Below are 24,102 nucleotides of genomic sequence, written 5' to 3' on the forward strand. Positions count from 1 at the left end.
TTAAAGTGAAAAAAATGAACAGTTCTGACCAAATTTGTATATGCACAGGTAATCACAACCATATCACAACTATGGTCAGATAGTGACTGTAAAATGCTCTCCACTACAAGAGGCATTCTAATTATGGAGATGCGAAAATGTGACAAAACACATGTCTTAGAACCCAAGAAATATGGTAGCATCTACCTTGTAGGAATAGTGAGTTTATATGTGGGAAGAATGTCTGGCATGTGCTAAGTTCTCAAGGAAGTCAGTTATTAATATAATTTTTTCCATTATTATTATTAGGAGAATGACAACAACATTCATAAAGTCTCGATTTCAGTAGCTCTTTAAGAAAATGAAAGAGGAATTCTTTTAACTTGTGACTTAAGAACGATAAGCAAAGGGTTTGAGAAGAATGGAAATGACATTCTAGCATAAGCTTCCTACAGTTTAGTGGTTTAGTGATGACTTCATAGACATGTATGATGTGGTTGAATGCTATAGTAAGTTTCTGGTATTAACTTCCAAAGGCTCCTTGTGAGGGGATGACAAAGCCTGTAGACAGGAGTGACAAGGCCTAGCTAAGTCCTTGGCCTTGACCAAATCCTCCTATTGGTGAATTATACCTTTTCAGTATTGTTAGTCCAGAAAGCTTACTGGTCCATGATAGTTGCTTCATCATAACCAACTTCATATAATGATGTAGAAAATTCTTAATTTCTATCTGTGGTAGTTCAAAATCCAAAACTGAAACAAATATTTTCTACCTATCTCCTTAGCCTTCATCAACTATGTATCTATTGCCTTCCCTATGCATAAGCACAACTGAAGTGTTCTCTGCTAATGAAATTGGTCTGTGATAACTTTGGTGATGGTAAAAATGATTTTTTTACTACAATGTGTATAACAAGTCTTTTTTTAATTTGTAATTTTATTTTATTAAAAAAATGTTTTTAATGTTTATTCATTTTTGAGAGTGAGAGACAGAGCGTGAGCAGGGGAGGGGCAGAGAGAGAGAGAGAGGGAGACACAGAATCCCAAGCAGAATCCATGCTCAGCACAGAGCCCGACGCAGGGCCTGAACTCAAGAACTGTGCAATCATGACCTGAGTTGAGGTGGAACGCTTAACTGACAGAGCCACCTAGGCGCCCCGAGTCTTGTTTTTTTTAATGTTTATTTATTTTTGAGAGAGCTCAAGTCGGGGAGGGGCAGAGAGACGAGGACAGAGGATCTGAAGCAGGCTCTGTGCTGACAGCAGCAAGCCTGATGCAGGGCTTGAACTCATGAACCATTAGGTCGTGACCTGAGCCAAAGTCAGACGCTCAACCAACTGACGGAGCCACTCAGGGGCCCCCGTATCATAGATCTTTCAAGTAATATCTTGTTTCCTTAATATATAAATGTTTATCAACTTATGTGTAGAAGTGTATGGAAAAAGCCCTGTGTTTAACTCATTGAACTACACTGTATATAAACCAGCTTTCAAGGTTTCAATTAACATCTTCTTCCATTAAGATGCAAGTATTTGTAAACTTAGGTATAGAATGTGAAGTAAAAATGATTTTGAAGATCTCCCTGGCTTTTAAAGAAAGAACCAATTAACTTCAAATGAAAATTTTCTTTCTCTCCCTCCCTTCCTAACTTATTTCTTCTCCTTTTCACCTTTATCTTCCTCCCCCACTCTCCCCACACTCCTCCTCCTTCTTCTCCTTCTTCTTCAAAGATTCTCCTTCAATACTTGGAAATCCTTTTAACCAGACTTACCTTCTATTCTTCCATTAGAAAATACTTTTCCAGTTCCAGCAACTAAGGCTAAAGCTTCACCTTAGGGAAACAGAAATCCTATTCGGTAGGGTATTTTTATTTAGGTTATCTGGCCCACATGTGGACCATATAACCATTGATTAGAAACTTGTTTTATGGCCTGATTTCCCATATGCTATTATATAGAATCAGACTTCACTGTTAGAACTCATAATCAAGCGAACAATGTTTCCACTCGGAATTAATAATTTTTCTTTCTTTCTTCCTTCCTTCCTTCCTTCCTTCCTTCCTTCCTTCCTTCCTTCCTTCCTTCCTTCCTCTCTCTCTCTCTCTCTCTTTTATTTTTAATTTTTTTACCAGGAAAGGCTTTTGATTGCCGGGAAATGCTTTTCTCTATCAGTGCTCAGGTGACTAGCAGTTTACTCCTGTTCCAGCAGATATTAACTATGGCCCTATTTCTTGGCTCAAAAACATTAAAACTGAATAGGAGAGAATCCTTTCTATTGCTACACATCATTTGAACATGCCAGCTGGTAGAAAAATTTTGCATTTTGGTCAGCAGATTCAGCTGCATCAAGTTTCAGACTTATAATTGTATTTGCTACACTTATACTTATAAAGTAACTCCTTCGAACCGTCAAAAGAATGCAACATGGAAGTGGAGTGCTTGAATTGCTGTAATTACGCCTAAACAGGTTCAGTGATCCGTGAGGCGGCACTGCCCTAAGGCAAAATGAAGAAACAGTCCAGAAGTACTTTAAGCAATTCTACAGAAAAGACTTGAGGTGTTGAGCAGTTTTGACTGAAAGTATCCATCCCAAACTTCAGTCAAATTCTTTCAAAACAACTGTTTCACAGGATTTTGCATAATAGTAAATTAAACTTCCAAAAAGCACATTCTTTTCCTATTGAGAGCTTTGCTGGATGGTATAATACTTAGCAGGAAGAAAATACAAAACCAAAGCCAATATATCTAGCTGGGGGAAAAGCCTGCATTTGTTACTCAAATTATTTTTAGAGTTTTCTTCCTGCTGAAATTATTGGAATTCAAAAACAGGGAGTGGTTAAAAAGTGTGGGGGAACCACTTTCAATTGGCTTTGGCAAATATTTAACAAGGAACCATGAAGTTAACTCAGGAAAATGGCTAAACAATTTAAATGCAGCAAGAAAACAATAGTCAGAGACTTGATTTTTAGAAGGCTTTCCAAGTTGTCGGTAGTCCACAAGAAGGCTGACCTTCACAGCTTCAAAATTTAGGAAGAGAGGATGGGGAGATAATTAGTTGTAGGAGGGAGGGGTAGAGATGGAAAGAAATGACTTATCTTTGGCTTTGATCCCATCCTTTGAGGCTGTGAAGGAACAGAAGGCCAAGTGAGGTAAAAGTTACTAGAAAATGACAATAGCCAGAGACCAGAGGACAATATCCCAACACCCCAAGGCAGCCTGGGTATTGATTCTGACCTTGAGATACAAATCTAAGGTTCATGGTCCAAACAGGATCAGAAACACCTTTCAAGATATATTGTATTCCTTACAAATTATGGTTAGTCTATAAAGTTGAAGTGTTCCTTCTCTATAAACCCTGTACCACTGGGAATACTTAGCAGTACAAGAGAGAATTGTAGCATGAAGATTTTGAAGAAAGGAAATAGATTCAAAGATTTTTGAGAAGGCAGAGTGTAGGGAGCTTATAGCAAATCAAAGACAATAAACAATAAAGGTGAACACTTTGTAATAATAATTACTTTATAACAATACCTTAGTATTTATTAAGCTATTACTATGTGCAGGCAGAGTTCTAAGCTCTTTCCTTGTGTTAATTGACTTAACACTCATCATAACACTAGAGGTAGGTACTTTTATTATTCTCATTTTGCCAACAAGGAAACTGAGGCATAGAAAGGTTAAATAACTTGCCAAGGTGACTGGACTGATATGTGATAGAGGCAAGATTCACACTCTTGCTTCAGAATCTGTATTGTCAGCCCCTAAACTTCTGCTCTTTGTTCCATAGCATTTTTTTAAAAATGCACAAGAACTATTTTTAATTCTAAAGGGATTCTCTGTGACTCCCCTTATTTCCTCCGAGAATTTATGCTGATGTTTGTTTATTGACTGCTTTTCTTATAAAATCCAGAAACTTGGCCATTGAGATGTTAACTTGAAATGATGGAATCAATTCTTAGAACAGATGCTGCTGTCTGACTTGGCTACTGCTACCTCATGCTATATATCAATACTGTTATAACCAATTCAAATTTATAACCGTAATAACATTTCACACTTGCCGTGAATATCAAGCTTGCTTCTTGATTTTTTCTTGAGATATTCCTATGAGCAGCATTATATGCAGTGGAATTGGAGTATCACAGCATCATGGCGTCATGGGTTGACCAAGAACAGGTAATAAGGTAGCTGCTGTTACTCTGTAATGTTCAAATCAGTAAACAACAATTCCACAAAACAGGCAATGTTTCCTGGGTTCAGTGATACTGGGTTATCCTATTTCACTCACTGATCTATAGAAGCAGATTCTATATTCGCATTAATGATGGTTTTTTGGCAGTTAAAGCATCATAGAGGTATAGCTCATTTTTCAAGTGGGAATTACAAGTGGGTAGATATTGGGATGGAGATAGGGGCTGAGAAAGAATGGAAAGGATAGGCAAGACGACAAAATAGCATGATAGGTCATAGTGCCTGAATTTATCAACTCACAGAAATCACCTGTGAGGAGGAATCAGAGATAAGGTTTTCTTCATCTCAGTGAAAATAAAGGTGCTATTCTGTTGTTTAATCTCTTTTGGTTTCTAGTTCAATAGTAATTTGATGTCCTAGGAAACGCTGTCCTCTGTAAAATATAAAAGACTTAGTTTCTCGAGTCAATGCAAAAGTACAGAAAAAGAAAAAAATTAAAAGATTTAGAAATAAATAAAGGGAAATGATAGAAGAAAAAGAAAGACAGGAAACTATAAAATTCAGTGGTGTTGTTTTCCTTTGGATTCTACTCCATTTTGCCTTCTCCCATTTACCAAATATAATATACATTGAGTATAAAATTAGCACAATTTACATCTGTGTCTCTACTACCTGCCTTAAGCTATGAAACGTTGCAAACACAGTTGATGCCCTCTACACACCCCTTACTAATCACGTTCCTCTTTATCTCTACTATTATTGCTATCTGGATTTAGTCTTTGTTATTCCCATGCATTTCTCTATACTCTTATCATATCCCCAAGCCTGGAATAGTACTGTTTTGCAAATTTAACTTCATATGGATGAATTTATTCATGTAATCTGTATCCATTTTTTGGCAGCTTTTTTTTTTTTTTAGATTGCTATTATATTTGTGAGTTTCAGACCTACTGACTCATGAAACTAGTTCATTCACTGTGTGAATATGTATCACAACTTAGCCATTTTCTTATCTTTTTTCTAACTTGATTGAGACACAATTGACTTATAACGCTGTGTAAGTCTAAAGTGTGCACTGTGATGATCTGATACATCTATATATTGTGAAATGATTACCACAATAAGATTAGTTAACATAGGGGCGCCTGGGTGGCGCAGTCGGTTAAGCGTCCGACTTCAGCCAGGTCACGATCTTGCGGTCTGTGAGTTCGAGCCCCGCGTCGGGCTCTGGGCTGATGGCTCAGAGCCTGGAGCCTGTTTCCGATTCTGTGTCTCCCTCTCTCTCTGACCCTCCCCCGTTCATACTCTGTCTCTCTCTGTCCCAAAAATAAATAAACGTTGAAAAAAAAAAATTAAAAAAAAAAAAAAAGATTAGTTAACATATCCGTCATCTCACATGATCTTTTTTTTTTTTAATTTTTTTTAACGTTTATTATTGAGACAGAGAGAGACAGAGCATGAACAGGGGAGGGGCAGAGAGAGAGGGAGACACAGAATCTGAAACGGGCTCCAGGCTCTGAGCTGTCAGCACAGAGCCCAACGCGGGGCCCGAACTCACGCACCGTGAGATCATGACCCGAGCCGAAGTCGGATGCTTAACTGACTGAGCCGTCCAGGCGCCCCTACAAGTTCTTTCTCATGCGTCTGGTAAGAGTGTTTAAGATCTAGTCTTTTAGAAATTTTTAAGTATACAATACAGTATTGTTCACTGTACTGTGATATACGTTAGATCCCCAGAACTTATTTATCTTTTAACTGGAAGTTTGTATTCTTTGACCAGCATCTCCCCATTACCACCGTCCCCCAGCCCTTGGAAACCAGCATTTTAACTCCCTGTTTCTGCAAGTCTGCCTTTTTTTTTAAGATTCAATGTGTAAATGAGATCATATGGTATTTGTCTTTCTCTGGTTTATTTCCCTTAGGGTAATGCCCTCAAGGTCCATCCATGTTGTTGTGAATGGCAGGATTTCCTTCCTTTTTATGGTTGAATAATATTCCCTAGTATATATGTGCCACGTTTTCCTTATTCATATAGCAATGGACACAGAGCTTGTTTTAAAATGGCTACTATCAAGAAGACAAGAGATAATAAACACTGGTAAGGATGTGAAGAAAAGGGAACCCTTGTATACTGTTGGTGGGAATGTAAGTTATAGTCACCATGTAAAATGGTATAGAGGTTCTTCAAAGAATTAAAAAAATAACTACCATATGATCCAGCAATCCCACTTCTGGATCTATATGTGAAGGCAATAAAATCACTGTGTCAAAGAGGTGTCTGTTTTCTTTTAGGTTATTTCCAGTATTTTGAATACTGGAATATACTAAATATACTGCATATTTAGGTTATTTCCAGTATTTTGAAACAAACAATGCTGGTATGGACATTCTTATATATGTATCCTTATACACATGAGCAAAAGTTCTTTTCAGATACATAGCTAGGAGTGAAGTTCATTTATTCAATACATATTTATTGAGCATCTGTTATGTGCCAGGCACCATTCTAGGCCCTAGGGACACAATAACAAGAATCAGATGGCAGTCCCTGTATTCAAGCGTCTTATATTTTACTCAGGGAAATGGACAATGACAAAAACAAGTAAAATGCAGAGTGTATCAGATAAGGTCTATGAAGAAAAACAAAACAAGAGAGCAGAATAGAGAATAAGGTGGGCAGGATCTGTTCTTTTACATCGAGTAATCATGGAAGGCCATACTCTGAAGGTGAATTTAAGGAGAGATATGAAGGAGATGAAGTATCGAATCCTGCATATATCTGAGGGAAGAGAACTTCATAGAGGGAACAGAGAGGAAACAGCATGTGCACAGGCCCGAGACAGGCCTGAGACAGGAACATCCTGGCATATTGGACTACAGTAGGGACGCCATTGCGTCTGGAGTCGACTGAACAGGAGTATAGCAGGGGATGAAATCAGAGAGATGGTGCCTAATTATTAACGTTTATAAGGCCTACAGATTTTACTCTGGGTGAGATGAGAAGGCACTGGAAAGCTTTGCGTTATTGATCATAGTTTTATTAAAAAGAGTCATGCTAGGTGCTGTATAGACTGTAATGAGTAAGGATGGAAACAAGCAGACAGATCAAAGAGGTAATACAAATACCTTAGGGGAAGATGATGGTGGTTTGGACCAGCTAATGATGACAGCCTGATTAGTGGAGGTGGTGTGAGGTGGTCTGATTCTAGACTCTATATCAACGGTTGAGCCAACTGGATTTGCTGGATGCATTGGATGGTGTGAGATGCGAGTAAGAGAGGAGCCAAGGATGACTCTAAGGTTTTTCCCTCGAACAGCTGGAAAGAGGATTGTCACTTGTTGACATGGAGAAGATTTAGAAAGAGAAGGTTTTTGGAGAATAACCAGAAGTTCAGTTTTGGATATATTAAATTTAATAAACCTATTAGATATCCAAGCAGATATATCAAGTAGGCAATCGGTTATTAGATAGAAGTTTCGGGTATGTACATCTTCAACTTTATCGTGTATCACAAAATTGTTCTCCAAATTTTGCGTATCTATTTACATTTCACGTTGCCGTAACAACACTTGTATGGTCAATTTTTCATACTGATAATCTAATGGTATTATCTGGTGTTGCATTGTGACAATATTCTTTAACAAAAACAAACAACACGCCTGGAACTAAGCCATCTGGGTCTTTTTTTTTTTAATATATGAAATTTATTGTCAAATTGGTTTCCATACAACACCCAGTGCTCATCCCAAAAGGTGCCCTCCTCAATACCCATCACCCACCCTCCCCTCCCTCCCACCCCCCATCAACCCTCAGTTTGTTCTCAGTTTTTAACAGTCTCTTATGTTTTGGCTCTCTCCCACTCTAACCTCTTTTTTTTTTTTTTTTCCTTCCCTTCCCCCATGGGTTTCTGTTAAGTTTCTTAGGATCCACATAAGAGTGAAACCATATGGTATCTGTCTTTCTCTGTATGGCTTATTTCACTTAGCATCACACTCTCCAGTTCCATCCACGTTGCTACAAAAGGCCATATTTCATTCTTTCTCATTGCCACGTAGTATTCCATTGTGTATATAAACCACAATTTCTTTATCCATTCATCAGCCATCTGGGTCTTAATAAGCACCGCATATTATAACCTACTGGCTAGTGGTACTGTTGCCATGCTTTCCCAAGCCAAAGCAATCCATGATCAGAATATACTGATGTCCTTAGTAAGAAAAGTGAATCAGTGGTTTGTTTCTATTTCTAATTTATTTTGAGGAGATGGAAATTTCTACAGACAGCGTTGCATAGATTTGATGTGGTTAATTCTCTTGTTTTGGCTTTTGATGATGATCAAAGTCTCACTAATGTAAACTAATTGGAGGCATTGGAGGTACTGGGTTTTGATTTTAAAAAGAAAGAATTTAATTACTTTTTATTACATATATTAATTGAAACTTTACTAAGCTAATAATGATGAACGAATAGGCATCTTATGAGATACGAGTAATTGTACTGAGAATATTCGATATGTTTGGACAACTGCTGGATTCACTTTTTTTTTTAGAAAATGTTTTTAATGTTTATTCACTTTTAGGGGAGAGAGAGAGAGAGAGAGAACGAGTGGGGGAGGGGCAAAAAGAGAGGGAGACACAGAATCCGAAGCAGGCTCTAGGCTCTGAGCTGTCAGCACAGAGCCCGATGTGGGGTTCGAACCCACAAACCATGAAATCATGACCTAAGCTGAAGTCGGACACTTCACCAACTGAGCCACTCCGGCACCCCTGGATTCACTTTTACTGCAATAAGTCGATGTTTAAAAGTGTTTTCCTCCCTTATGAGTATGCACACATTTACCTCACAATACAATTTGAATATGAAGACGGTTTGGACTACTGTTCATAAACTGGGAATGATTTGTTTTGTTTGTAGTTATTTGATGGAGAATATCTACTTCCCCCCACATCCTAACATTTTTTGGTTTATGTTGATTGACTTACTTTGCAGTATTACCTTACTGCAAATAAACAGAATGACCATGAATGGCTATTTTTTTTTAACATAGAACATATTGTGAAAATTATCAGGGTATCATTTTCTTTAAAGATATTTGGAGTATGAATTCCAGATGGTAGCCCCACTCATGTCCTTTTCTGGAGCTTTTCAGTAATCACACATAACAAGCAAAACAGCAGTGACAGTGGCTAAATCTTCTCATGAGTCACTCAGTGTCTGATTAGGAATCAGAAGACAGGAGTCTGGTCTCTATGGTTAATTAACTATTTTTCTGTTACTAGGCAAATAATCTCCTAGTTTTCTGAGTTCCCTTATATGTAAATGGTTTGAAATATATGGTTGCCATAATAAAATATTTTGAAAAACATAAAGTGAAAATATGAGGTCCCATTTTAATAATACTGGAGGTACTTTTGAACTAAAATTCTTCATGAATTTTTCACCAACTCACAAAAGTTGAGAGAGGAGGGAATAGGAAGGCGATGTCTGTATACTATTGTAAAGAAGTACATGAGAAATATGAACCACTGGGACATAATCACAAAAATTTATGAATTCTGACTCAACTTTATTTGATGTAATAATTCAAGTTGTTAACGAATAATTTGTGTGTAATTTGAGTAGTATCTAAATTGCATATGACCTCAGTTATACATAAGCTTTTCTTCCATTAGTTTTTCTCTTTTGTTGAGGTTTTGTTGGAACTTTGCAAGAATAAAGAAGGCAAACAGATTTTTTTCAGTCCTCTTTGTGGTTATAACTGGTATCTGTGCCAGCTATATTTGTGGGAGGATGAAGTAGAAAAGCCTCGAAATGACTGGTCTGGCTTCAATCCTACTGTTTCCACCAGGCCTCCTTTTTAGTTGGGGTCACTTTATCTACATCTGCAAGTTTCACTATGTCCAGGTTCCCAGACCAAATGGTTTCTATTTAGGCCACATTTAAGAAGCTCCAGGCCAGCAGCTTAGTAGCTCAGTCTTGTCAGTGTAACAATTTGTTTCCCGATTCTGAACCCAGCATGAGTTTAGTCCCTAAAGTCCTGCCTCATTTAATCATACCTGAGTCTCTATTTCCTGCACTGTCCTATTGTTCTTTGGAGCAACAGCCTCACCTCTTCCTTAACCAAACTCTTGAAGGGTAGAATTTTCTACCTGGGCTCCTGTCCCTGTGTCTGGATCCTGATACCTACTGCCATATTTTCCTGTGGTGCATTCCTTTGAAGTCTGTCTGGACCTTACCATTGGCAATTGCTCCACGTTGCGCTCACCTGTCGTATGGTTGCTGACTTTTCGACAGCTGAATGTCTCCATGCTTACCAGTCAGTGCCTGTTAGGCCTTTGCTGATTGCTTGCTTTGGGTTCCTCTGACATCCCCTTACTCTCTATGGGTTCTGTTACCTGCTTCTAGGATCTTAGACCAATCAATAGGTCTGTGCAGTCTCTGGGTTTAGAGTCACTTGGACTGAGTCTGAGCCAGGTTCTAAAATGCCCCAGTATAGCGTATTAATATTTTATTTAAGGTTTTCTTCTTTTTTAAAAACAAATTTTTTATTTGAGAGAGAGAGAAAGAGAGAGAGAGAGAAGGAGAGAGAGAGAGAAAATGAGCGACAGAGGGTCAGATGGAGAGAGAAAGAGAGAATCTTAAGCCCAATGCAAGGATCAATCCTACAGACCCTGGGATCCCAACCTGAGCCAAAATCAAGTCAGACACCCAACCGACTAAGACACCCAGGTGCCCCAGGTTTTCTTCTTCATGTGAAATTTCCTTCAAAGAGGTTATTTCTATAGACCCTCAAGTCTCATGTGGAAAAGGAACTCAATGTTCCTAGGCATTTGGTATACTGACAAATGCATGGAAGAGAGTACCAAGATCTTTGGAACAGAAATTAAGAAAATCCAGCACCCATGTACACTCCCCTCTCAAAATACAGAACAAAACAAACAAAAGCTCCAAAAGGATATAAAAAAGACCAGCTAACTTTAAACAATGGAGCATTTCATCAAGGACTTAATTACTCTAAAAGGGCATAATTTGTAATGTCTAATGGGCATTGGGCATGGACTTTGGTAGACCAGGAGATGACAAGGGAAAACTAGTTAATAATTCTGTGGTTACTAGCTAAATTAATGCTCCCCCTGCACACAGCCTCCCCACCCCCAGCAAAAAGGAGACAGAAACATGAATTTGATGTCCTCCAAATTATTAAATAGTTCAATGAACTTTAATACAGTAATTATGGTCTGCTCACCTAAATTAATCCTTTAATGTTAAATGGATTGTTTTTTGTCATTTTTGACAGGGTGTGGTAAGTCTACTTGCCACGATAATACGTCTGAAAGGGGCTTGTTTTGGTAAGGCAAATGTGAGTGGAGTCATATGTAGTTTGAAAACCTGTGGAACCGTTTTGAAGGACTTGTGAAAGTATTTCTCCTGCAGAATTATTTGTCCCAAGATTAGTAGGTTAAAAACAACCCAAATAGAATCCAAAAGAATCACACAATTTCATTTCCATCATAGGCAAAATGATAAGGAAAATTCTTTATGGGAAATATACATAAATGCAGAATTTAGGATCACGTAATGAAAGGAACCCATTAAGAAGTTTTTTACTGCCCCCTGCTGTCAGTTTCTAAGAGCAATATTGTAAAATTACTGTAAAGGGTGACTCAAGAAGAATTAGTTGAACAAATTGGTTGGAAAAAAATTCCCTGCCTTTAATTACACCACGTTTTTGTCAGTAATGCTAATGCTTACTTCATGTTTGTGAGCAATACCCTGTCAACCCAAGAAACCAACTCTCGCTAAGCGTGTACTAGTGGATGTAGGGTAAGAGGCCAAGTCTGCGGCTTGTGAAATGCTATATTAATAAGAATGTACCAGCGTTACAATTTTTAGCGGATGAGATCTACTTTACTGTTTGTCCAAATTTCACAACGTCAAATTTACTGTTTAATATTTACATAATCTAGGTACAACACTCTTCATAACAGCAAAACTTTCAAAGTAAATGAATGAATGGCTTATTTTTGTAGTGCAATCCAACTTGAAACGTTATTTTCACTTTGGCATATAAAATTAAGACATGAGAAACAATAAAAATAATAGATAATACTAATGCAGCCGTCACTAGATGCAAGGCACAGTTTTATTTTTTCACACGTGTGATGTCGTCCTCATAAAATAGAAGGAGAGAGGTTTTAGTTTAATTCCCATCTCACAGATGAAGATACTAAATGACAACGTAACTTGCCTAGGTGATACAATTGATAAAAGGTGGAGCCATGGGTGGAAACCCTGCAGTCTGACTCCAGAGTCACTCCTCTTAACCTCTTTGCACAGAAAGTACGAACTCGGCAATGAGGGAGGAAGAACTTAACAGAAATTAGAATGGTCACGGTGACGTAAGTGTATATTGCCTCCAACCAACCACACGCTCGTCGAATCGTGACCTTTTTGCTACAGCCATGCTGTAGTGGCCGGAGCCTGTGTATAAACATCACACCTGCATTGTTTTCAGTTGGCTTTATCTTTCTTTGTTTCCTTGGTTGCATTACATTGAAGGTGCGTTGGGGGTGCTTTTTTAAAAAGTGAATATGTGCCCCCTTAGCCCATGCCTTAGGTCAGGGTTAATCTTGTGGTTGGCCACTGCACACCTGTGCCTTTCATCTCTATGCAGCCAGACAACTTCTAGTTTTAGCCACACTTTCAACCATCTTCAGCAACTCGTATTCAAATTATGCACACACTTTCACAGTGCTTTGAATACATGAGTTGCACATTTTAAGTTTCCTTGGATGCTATTAATTCTGGAGTCCTGTTTAACAGGACATTTGTGCCCCTCTGTGCCTGTCCAGTCCTTTGCCTTCCCTTTCGTAGCACATGGTTCATGACAACAGATACATTCCACCCGTGATAACTGGCAAAGCTACTATTTGCGATTCTAGGATGCTTTTGCCCTGCAGCTGTTTGAAAACACGACTTCAGGTTCCACAGGGCTAACTATCCAGGAAATCTCATTCCACATTAAAGTAAAACCAAAAGTCAACACAGATCATTTGATCTTCATAATAAAAACGTTCTTACCTGACCCGAGGAGTTGGGTTTCCGGTGACTCTACACTCCAAGTAAACTTTACTTCCTTCTGCCACTTCTTGGCTCCGAAGCTTCTGGATGAATCTTGGAGCTGAGGGCAAGCGGAGTGCATTCTGAGGCTGTGGGTGAGGCATGTTATTGCATGGCACTGCCTTGTTCTGGTCTTTCTGGTAACGATGCCTGGCTTCGGGCAACTTGACTTCTGCTTCCATCTCCTGTTGGTCTCCAGTGGGGCTCTGGCTGGCTGAGGCACCCATCAGGGCTGATGGCTGATTTTTAGGAGACAAGTACCCACTGTCTGGTGATGAGGACTCCCCATTTGGGCTTCTATTTCTCGGCTTTGCTGCTTCTCTAAATATGGATGTCAGCTCCTCAATGAAATTAGCCGCCTTGTCACATAGCTGGCTCTGGGGGCCAGTCTTACTTTGATATGCTGGTTTGGGCTTTACACTTGGGTTGGGAGTTTTTGCACCACGTTTTCCAGACTTTCGGAGGCTCCGGATATAGCTGGGGCTGGCAAGCAGGGGTGATATGGCAGGTTTCCTCTTTGAAGCAGGTGAAGAGATAGGGGCGGTTTGTTCAGGCAGAGGCTGGACAGGTGTTGACCTATTATCATGAGGTCTTCCTGAGGAGGTTGACTCACCAAACTTGGTCTCCTTATGGGAAGGGTTTTCACAGAGGCTTACAGGAGAGGTGTTGAAAATCTGCGAGATCTCCTTTTCTGAGTCAAAATCTTCCGTTTCGGAGTTGGCGATAGATCTCCGGGCCAGGTCAAGACTCTTGTTTATCTCTTCCTGGCTGAGAAAAGCAGATAGCCCAGGGAAGAAGTCAGCATTCTTGCTTTCTTCCTGCATGTCTGATAGGGAATCATAGAAGGAGTCATGAGAGGAAGTCTCTGACATAGTTGAATAGTCTTCATACACTCTTTGTCTGCTCTTAACAGGAAGGCCAGAGGCACTGGAAACCAGTTTACTTCTTGTGTCCTGAAAAACAACACCGACAGAATTGCCATTAGTAGTATTGGGTGTGTGGGTGCGTGTGTGTGCGCGCATGTGCGCGCACACGCAAACGCTCACATGTGCGTCTATTATCATAATACTACTAATCTACAAGTTGGGAGAAACATGAAAGTGAAAAATACACTTTTGTAAAAATCATTTTTCTCTATCCTTTAAGTTGGAAGAAACATCAAGTATACTTGTGTTTATAATTTATCATTTTAATTTAATATTTTCTTTGTGGGTGAATATTAAGTGTCTCACTAACCAGCGACGAGTAATTCAAAAAGAAAATATCTGCAGTAGAGACTAAAGAGTGTAGTAGGGCACTCTGCACTTCTCAGAGCCTCCTTCTTTTCTGTCTCCCCCCCGCCACTACACACCTCATTAAAGCTCTAATTTCATTAATGTATGAGATTAGTAGCTTGTTGATATTTTAGTAAATCTGATTCTGCTTATCTCTCCATAAACCACAAAGACATTTTGATTCCAACTCTTATTTGTTTTCAGTTTTCAGTGAAATATTTGAAATCTTACTGGTTCACTTTTTCCTTGTGTCCACCTGTGTGCATTCATGTTTATTCATTCAACAGTTATTTCAAGACATAGTTAATAATCACTTGCTGAGTTTCAGGTGATAGAGTTATAGTTATGTTCTAGACTGGAGACACAAAATGTTTTGTAAAGGGCCAGATGTAAATACTTTTGACTTGGTGAGCTGTACTGTCTATATTGTAATTATTCAAATTTGCATGGCAGCATGAGACCAACCATAGGCAATACATAAATGAATAAGCATGGCTATGTGCCAACAAAACTTTATTTATGGACACCGGTATGGTATTTGAATTTTATATAAGTTTTACATATCAAAAATATTGTTTTTCTTTCGAATTTGATTTTTTTCAACAGTTAAAAAATATATTAAAAAACATTGTTAGTTTGCAGGCCATACAGAAATAATGGTAGGATGGATTTGGCCTAGGGGCTAAAGTTTGCTGACTCTTGATCCAGACTAAGGACATAGTCCTTATGTTGAAGGAGTTAAAAGTCACGTGAAGTTGTGAAAGCAGGGAGGTGGAAAAGATATTAAACAAATAATATAAAATTTGGACAGGGTGTCAAAGGAAAGTGAAAAGAGCTTCATTGCTATGAGTGCCTAACTTAACCTTTTAAGGATATATGAGAGTACTTTGTGCCTTGCATAGGACATTTATATGGAAACACCACCAGCATTTCCATTTTTATTGTATGGAAATACCACCACTAGTTTCATTATCTGCAAAATAATTGGGCAAGAATTGAAATTCCACTGCATTTTGAGCTAAATATTATGAAGCAATGCCTCTCCTGTTACTCTAAGTATGCTATTCTTTTTCTGTATATTGTTCATAGAACGATAGAGGGAAGATCTGGAAAACTTAAGAAGGGAACTTTGCCTCAAGATTGAGTCTAGGAGTTAATAAAGGAAGCTTCTTGGATGTGGTAAAACTCAACTTTATAGGTTGGGTCAGGCGTAAACTTAGACATTCATTCTCCATAAGGTAAGTGGGCTTCATGAGGACAGAACTGAGTTGCTTGTCCAGAAGCAGTTTCCCACCTAGGGATTCTGCTTAGAGTGATGAGATTTTGTTTGATTAAGTGAAATGTTCTTTTCTCTCCTATGACCAAAAAAGAGCTAGCTTGCATTTTTGACCCCTAAAAGTCTCTAATCTCAAAGAGCATTACGTAGAGGCATTCCAGAAATCTACCTTGAAGATTTACCATCACATGGGATGCAGGGATTCATAGAATCTATCAATTCAACAGAAGATATGTAATCAGATTTTAAAGCTCAATATTAACCTATGACATCTTCTTTAGTTTAAATTTGTACTTGTGTCTCAGATGCCCTCTTGGAAAGTTACTCTGTTTTGTGGGCATCATGAGATTCTCCACATTCTAGTCCTAGTGTACCTACTAAGATATATTACCCTCTATTCTCCTAGTAAATCTTACAAATCCATTAGAGTGGTCTTGTCACTTTATATAAAGACATTATAATGTCTTTATAACATTACTCTAATTTCTTTGTCCTATCTGTGCTCCAGAATGGAATCATTCTGATTCCTTACCAGTTCTTTAAAAATTTTTTTAACGTTTTTATTCATTTTTGAGAGACAGAAACAGACCATGAGCAGGGGAGGGGCAGAGAGAGAGGGAGACACAGTATCCAAAGCAGGCTCCAGGCTCTGAGTTGTCAGGGCTTGAACCCATGAACTGGTAGATGATTTAGGAGAAGCAAATGTAGGGGTCAACTCTTAAATTGTGTGATGGTTCAAGTCATCAGGCAACGTTTGCCCAGAAGAGACATGAAAATTGGAAGGGACATGTTTGGGCCAAAAGTATACTGAAGGCAAAACAGACCATATTTCCATTTCTTTCTTTTTTTAAAGTTTATTTATTTTTGAGGAAGAGAGAGAAAGGGAGTGGGGAGAGAGAGGGAGAGAGAGAGAATTCCAAGCAGGCTCCGTGTTGTCAGCATAGAGCTCGACGCAAGGCTAGATCTCATGAACCATGAGATCGTGACCTGAGCTGAAATCAAGAGTCAGATGCTTAAGTCACCCAGGCGCCCCCCTATTTCCATTTCTTGCAAATTTTAGTTTTCTTTGCAAGAGAAGCTATTGGTCTGTTTATTTGTTTTTGGCCTTGGAGAAATTAATATTTTATATTGAACTCAGTGTGAGAGAGATGGGGAAATGTGATTTTGAACAATATGGGTTTCTGCCCTTATGGAACTTAGTCCATGAGGGATACAAATAAGTCATAAGCATATATAATTTAGTGTATCAAGTGCCATGATGAGAGAAGAACAAAGTGCTATGTTAGCACCTAGAAGGAATAATAGGATTAGGACCAAGACAAGTTTTACAGAAGATGAAGCCTATTGGATAATATGTAAAGGGCACAAAAGAGTTAGGTAAAGAGGGCAGCGGCAGAAGCATATACAAAGTCTTGGATCCCAGGGAGAGTATGGCAGACTCAGGTAACTCAGCTCCAGTGAAACAGAAATCTATCTGGAGAGGGGAGATATCACCAGAGACAAATTTAAAAAGCAGGAGTGGGGTTAGAGGGCCTGAAGCCATGTGAAGAACTTGAATTTCATCTTTGGTGTGGTTAAAAGACACAGAAGACTAAGTATGTGGGAAACATCACCAGAGTTGCATTTTAGAGAGATAACTCATGGTAGCCTGACTTGATGACTGAGTCAGGGGAAGAGGAAGGCAAGTTGAAAAAGGAAGTCATTGAGAAGGCTTTTGTCCTATTCTCAGAGTTATGTATATTTCTGATTGCTTTAACTTTGACACTCATCATCTGAACCTCCTTTTTAGTTTTGGATAATTCCTCATATTCTGAGCCTCTGTGAGAAAGTAAGCTCACTTATCATAATGGAATGTGAAACCTCCAAATATTTGCTTTCCCAGCCCCTTGGAGCCTGGGTACAAGTCTTGGCACATGGCAATTACACGCGTCCATCTTGGACTTTGAGGCCGGTTCCATGGAGAAAACACTCTAGTTTCTGGCAGTGGTAACGGATGCAGCAGCATGGAGTATGGAGGGGCAGCCGTGGTGGCTGTGCAGAGGCCTGGAGGTGGAGCTGAAGTGTGGACCAGTCAGCTGTGACAGCAGTGGTAGCCACACGTGAACCTTTTTCTGGCCTTGTGGTCTGGCCTCCAGAATACACTCTGGGCCTCATTCTGTGAATTGCCATAGCTCCTATCAATCATTCGCTTTGCACTCAAGTTGACCAAAGAATATTTCTGTCACTTGCCACTAAGGAATATGAGTGACAGTAGAAAAAAAATATGACAGAAGTCAAAATAAGTGACATTGGGAAGAAAAACAGTGGACTGAAGCAATAGAGAGAAGATAGAACAGAAACGCGTGATTGACTAAATTCCAGAGACAAGATTATAGATTTCTTATTCAAACAATGGGATGGGTGTTGCCACTAACTTGGCATGACACAATGGGGGACGTTTTGAGGAAAAAAAAACTTTAATTTTGATTTGCACCTTTTGCAACTGGGAACTCTGGTATTGTGTGGAAGGTAAGGTGAGATACTGGTATGTGAGAAAAGAGAACAAAACTAGATTGGGAAGTATTAGCTAAAGGTGGCACTATAAGACATGGGAGTGGATAAGGTCAAGGAAGAAAGAGAGAGAAAAGGAAACAATCCTCCAGAGAGTTGGGGGGAAACCAGGAGACAGTTGTTAGGGAAGCTAGGCAAGGAATCTCACAAAGGAGCTCCTTTTTTCCTTCTGACTTAGCAACTGGGAACATTTAGCACCATTGGCCACAGCAGTTTTGATGTATGTGACAGAGATATAAGCCAGATTCCAGATACATTGAGAAATTATGGAATGAAAAGAAGTATAGATTGCAAGTGCTACAGACTATTCTAAGAAGTTTATAGAAGGGAGGACAGATAGGGGTAGTAGGTGGACAAAAGTATGAAATCTAATGGGTTTATTTGTTTAGGATGTGGCACAGGTATGTGTTTCAGTGCTAATGGAATTAGCCAATGGAGAGGGAGAAGCAGAAGAACCATGTAAAAAAGTGGGGATGATGTATAGACCAGGTCTTCCAGGATGTGAGATGAAACGGGTTATTATAGTACAAATGACTTCAGGTTGGAAGGGAACATTGTTCTTCCATTGTCAAAGGAGAGAAGTAATGGAGTAATTAAAGTGTGTGTGTGTGTGTGTGTGTGTGTGTGTGTGTTGGAGAGAGAGAGAGAGAGAGAGAGAGAGAGAGAGAGAGAGAGAAAGGAGGAGGGAGAGAGAGAGGAAGAGAGGAGCAGGGAGAATCTGGATACATGTATAATTGAAAGAAAGGAGAGTTCCTAGCTTGAGACTTCTGAGGATTTGGAAGTTTATAAGGACAGGAGATGATTTGAAATAGCTGTTGTAGAGAAAGGGAAAAATTTCCTTAAGAAAGATTTATGGGCAGTGGTGAGGGTTTAGTTGAAGTTAAATATGATGTATTTATAATGTCACTAATTAGTGTGATTGCTCACTTCTCTTCACTGGAGCTTAGCAGTCCAGGTGAAACTGTGCAAGTAAGATGCTCCAGGTTCTGAGGCACAGGTAGGATGGAAAGAAAATGGACAAGGTTGTTGAGAATATCAGCAAGATAGGGGTGGATTCTAAAGTCTATGCTGGATTGGGATTCATGGGTAGGAGTTTGATCATAAAGAGATTAAGGGACTGAAGGCCCAATGAAAGCAAAAGAAAGATGTAGTATGAATGACTGAGTGAGGATCTGGAAAGATGTATTGAGACAGTGAAATGTCTGAGTTGATCATTTCAGAGTCACAGCCTTTTGACTTCCGACTGCATTTAGAGTGTGGCCACCTGACTGTTTTTGACTGTTTTTGTGGAAAAATGCAAGAGTTTAGTAGTCTTTATGATTGACAAAACCTAAAATACTTATGCAGACTTTACCAGGAAAAGTTTGCCAACTCCCGCTATAGAAAATCAGCTACCTAATAAATTCGTCTAGCTTAAGCACTAGTAATACTAATCATGATAATGATAATGGCTAACAATGTATGGCTCACCATAGGTAGGAATTGCCTCAAGAACCATTATGTAGATTATTTCATTTAAAATTCCCACAATAGGCCCCAGTTTATAAAGAAGGAAACTGAGTCAGAAAATGTGACTAGGAGAGCCAAGATTCAAACCCAGACAACGACTTTAGAGCTCATTATCTTAACCATACACTTTCCTACCAATATATTATAGTTTCACAACCAAGAATCCTAAGCAATATTATCAGACTAATAAAACTGGATCAGTTTTCTGCTATTTCTGCTAATATCAGAGTTCTGCCATTAATTTAATTATACTTAGTGCAAAGTGAACATGATAGGATAAATTTTAAGCCTTCATAAAAAATTATATGAGATAGTTTAAAGGAAACTTATGAATGATGAAACACTTTTTAGTTCCTTTTTTCAAATAGGGAGTGTTTGCTGGAGGCAGATTAAATCACCTGCTTATTAACTTATATTTTGGTTTTAAAGAGGCGCCATCTGACAGGATCCAGTTGTCAGGATTAGGTGTAGCTTAAAAACTGCTTGCACAGTGAAAAAGAAGATAATAGCTCTATGGCATACATGGTTTGGGTTTAATTTGCAACCCAGTTATTGCTGCTAGAACATGCACAGGGTCTAGGGAAAATGCTCATTGAATGCGGATGAACAAGGGAGGTTTCCAGGTGGCCCAAACTCACTGGGAAATCATGCTTCAGAGATTTTCATGTCAGTCCACACCCCAAAATTAAAAGATTGTAATCAAAAGAAATACAACTGCAAACATCTCCATTATTTCCCTCAGATTTTATGTTTTATTTCAAACGGTGTTTTCGGTAATTCTCTGCTGGTGTGAAAGATACAGAACATGAAAAACACTGAAGAGAACTAATTATACTGTCTTTAATGAATAAAGAAGTGAGATGAATGCCAAAAACTTTAACAAGTTCCAATTTAGCAAAGAGAATTGAAAGATATTGAAATTTTGAGGAATAAGGTATTCTCCTACATCTTTAATTCTTCCCTGCCTCCCGCCTCTATCCTCTTCTGGAATTTGAATTGCTTGGAAATTCTTCTCTTCATCTTTTTCTCTTTCACATATTCTTCAACCATCATTAATAATTTATTTTAATTGTTACTTCCCTTAACGCTCTCATGTGTCACAGCTATTTCCTAATATCTTGGAATTTGTATAGTTATAGCTTCTTCCCTTTGAGAGAAAATGGCTCTTTGCTAGCCCAGTGCATTTTATAATTACTCTTCCTTTCTTCCACCTCCCTTTCCTGGAAAGGTAACTTGAATGTGAAATCAATTGAATGCTGTTTATTTATCACTTAGTATGTTCCAGGGAAGTTTCAAGGAGGGCAGAGATGAACCAGGCATAGTTTCTCTCCTTTAATGTTTTGTAATCTAATAGGAGAGATTAGAGGGATAAGATAAGAGTAAAAAATAACTCAAATACAAGGAGAACCATGATAATTGTTATTAAACATAGTTTAAGCATATTGCAGTAAGAGATCGAAGATGGTGGGAGAAAACATATTTACAAATTTGGCCATGTCATTCTTTTGGTATCTGTTTTCCAATGGTACAAGCTCCATTGGATAAGAGAAGGTCCAAAACATGACATGCAGTTTATCTGTGGGCTTCTGGACAGCCTGCCCTGAGGGAAACTCTCCAGCCTCAACCTCTGTCTTCATACTGACACATGCTGCAATCATGCCCTACTGCTTTATGTGCTATTCCTTGAAAATTCCACGTTCTGTCATGTCTTCGTGTTTTGCACATGCTTCCTTTCTGTTTTTCTGTTTCAAACTCCAGTTTGTCCTTAAAAACTTGATTATTTCACTTGTTTTTGGTGCTGACTCCCCAGTCCGTGTACTTTTTTCTTCCAAACGTGACACTTTGCATAGTATTTTAACATTCGTCTTATTGAGTTATTAATATGAGTTAGAGAGCCCTTTGTCCATTAGACTGTGAACACCTTGAAAGAAGAGATGTAACTGACAGTCTTGGAATGGCGAATGCTTGGCACAGTGTCTGGGTCATGGCAGATGAAGAAGAGAAACCAAGAAATACTTGGTACTTGAGACATGGATTGAACCCTTCCTAGGATTTGATGGGAGACAGAGCCATGTGAACGAAGACAGGAGGCAGAAATGTTCCATTCCCTCCCCTTGCTCTCAGCCATCCAGGTCCCACTGCAGGATTTGTCTGGGACCAGGTGTCCTCGGTGAAGCATTGTTCTTTTTACCCAGCTGTTTCACCTGTCTTACCAATAGTTACTCACGCCCTGGGCTCTGTCTAGTAAGAACTTGATAAAGTAATCCATGCTATCTGTAAATAGCTGTTAATGTAAAAATATAAAACACACACAACATGCTCATTTCACCAATACAAGACAGTAAGACGTCTGACACTGCAAAATAAAAACCTTGTCTCTAAAGACATTGGTTTTTGTGTTTCTCAGTACTGGCCAAGAAAGTTTCTCATGAAAAAATTCAGAACCAGAAAAACATTTCTTTTGTTTTTTGGCATTCTTACTACTAGACAAAGAGGATTCTGTAACCCTTGATAATGCTCTTTGGCATGATGCTAGCAAGCTCAGAGTTGAATTTTGAATGACAGAAATACAAATCTTTTTAGACCCCTTTCCCAATTTTTTTTTTTTTTTTTTTTTTTTTTTTACGTTCTCTGCTGACTTATTCAGTCAGCATCTTTGCTGTGTGCCCACTGTGTTAGGCACTTCTACAGGCTGGGACACAGCTGTAAGACAGAATTCTCTGCCCTAAGGAGCTAACATTCTAATAGGAGAAAAGGCAGAAGTAGGAAACTGAGAAAGTGTCAGATTCTGAATTTGTTATATTTGATTTATCTTAAATCTTTTCATTGCTTTTGGGCGGTTGCACTGTGCTTTTATTGTGTACAGCCTCAAATTATCTTGCAAGTTGTTAAGGTACAAATAAAAAAAAAAACTAAAATAAAATAAAATAAAATGCATATTTGTATGTTAATATTGGTATTTGCAGACCATGACTGTTTTATTTTATCTTTTTTAATGTTTTATTTAGTTTTGAGAGAGAGTGGGAGCACGAGCAGGGGAAGGGCAGAGAGAAAGGGGGACAGAATATCTGAAGCAAGCTCTGCACCAAACAGTGAGCCTAGGGGGTGCTTGAATTCACAAACTGTGAGGTCAACCTGACTTAAAGTCTGACGCTCAACCAACTGAGCCACCCAGGCACCCTGACCATGGCTCTTTTGGAAAGCATGCTATTAGTGGGAGGGTGGTGACAGTCACAGGAGGAGGACACTCTCAGGCTAAAGGTGCTTTAGGTTCTCTCAGATTGTACCATGCAGGCAGCTGCAGGTATCCTCATGGCGTTCTGAAGGTAAAGTCTTCTAGGTGAGCTTTGACATTTACGCATGATGCCAGACTTAAGCAAATATTTGGTGAAGCAAAGTTTAGGCAGGTCAGCAAATGCTATGAGGCATTATAGATGTCCTTCCACCTTGAACTTCAGTGGACAGCTTATCAGCATCTTGACTTCTCCCAAGCAAATATTTCTTTCAATTATAAACTTCCATGGTCGCCTATTTTGTTAAATCCCTGTGCATATTTCATCCATTCTGAAGAATTTTATGCTGCTTAATTTATGGATTATTTCTAAATATAATTTTATGGCTTACAACTTCTTCCTAAGTTAAGCATTTGAATTCTGTTGGACTCTTGATCTATGAAATATAGAGCACTCATGTAAGTTTTCATTGAACATTTTAAATTTGGTACGTACATCACTCATTCTAACACAAGCCATTTTATCATCTTAAGTTGTCTTGGCCTTACTACCCTCGTATTTGCAAAAGTATTTACTTTTTAGTTCCTGAATATGAATATAAATATGTATGATTCACAACATATATGAATATACAGAAATAAAAGAGAAAGAGAGACAAGTTTAGAAACTATGAATAACATGTGTTTTGAGACTTGCTGACTTTTGGTGATAATTATGTGAAAACCAGATCTATGACAATCAAGATAATCCTCTATTTTGTCAGTTAAAAAATATTTGTGGAACACCCTGTGCACGATCCCCATGAGACAAGGCACTATAGGCTGTTGACATGTAAAGATTTCCCGGACTGGGAGCGGGAAGGCAAGGCATATGCATGAGAAACAGCAAAGTCTAGTAGAAAGAATTCAATTAGAAACAATAAAAGCTAGCCTTTCCTGAGAACTTCCTACACGACAGCTTCTGAGTGTTG

The 24,102-nt window shown here is 38.7% G+C and overlaps 1 protein-coding gene across 3 annotated transcripts in view; it reads right to left on the reverse strand.

Moving 5' to 3' along the window:
* The window catches only part of PALLD (palladin, cytoskeletal associated protein), a 408,001-nt gene that overhangs the window by 374,608 nt on the left and 9,291 nt on the right, over nucleotides 1-24,102 (reverse strand). For all 3 annotated transcript variants that reach the window (XM_045463501.1, XM_045463512.1, XM_045463523.1), the window contains exon 2: nucleotides 13,252-14,243. In XM_045463501.1, coding sequence (XP_045319457.1) covers nucleotides 13,252-14,162 — 911 coding nt within the window. In that variant the 5' untranslated portion in view covers nucleotides 14,163-14,243. The remainder of the gene's footprint in view (nucleotides 1-13,251; nucleotides 14,244-24,102) is intronic.

This window comes from Leopardus geoffroyi, chromosome B1, assembly GCF_018350155.1.
Source record: "Leopardus geoffroyi isolate Oge1 chromosome B1, O.geoffroyi_Oge1_pat1.0, whole genome shotgun sequence".
Taxonomy (NCBI): domain Eukaryota; kingdom Metazoa; phylum Chordata; class Mammalia; order Carnivora; family Felidae; genus Leopardus; species Leopardus geoffroyi.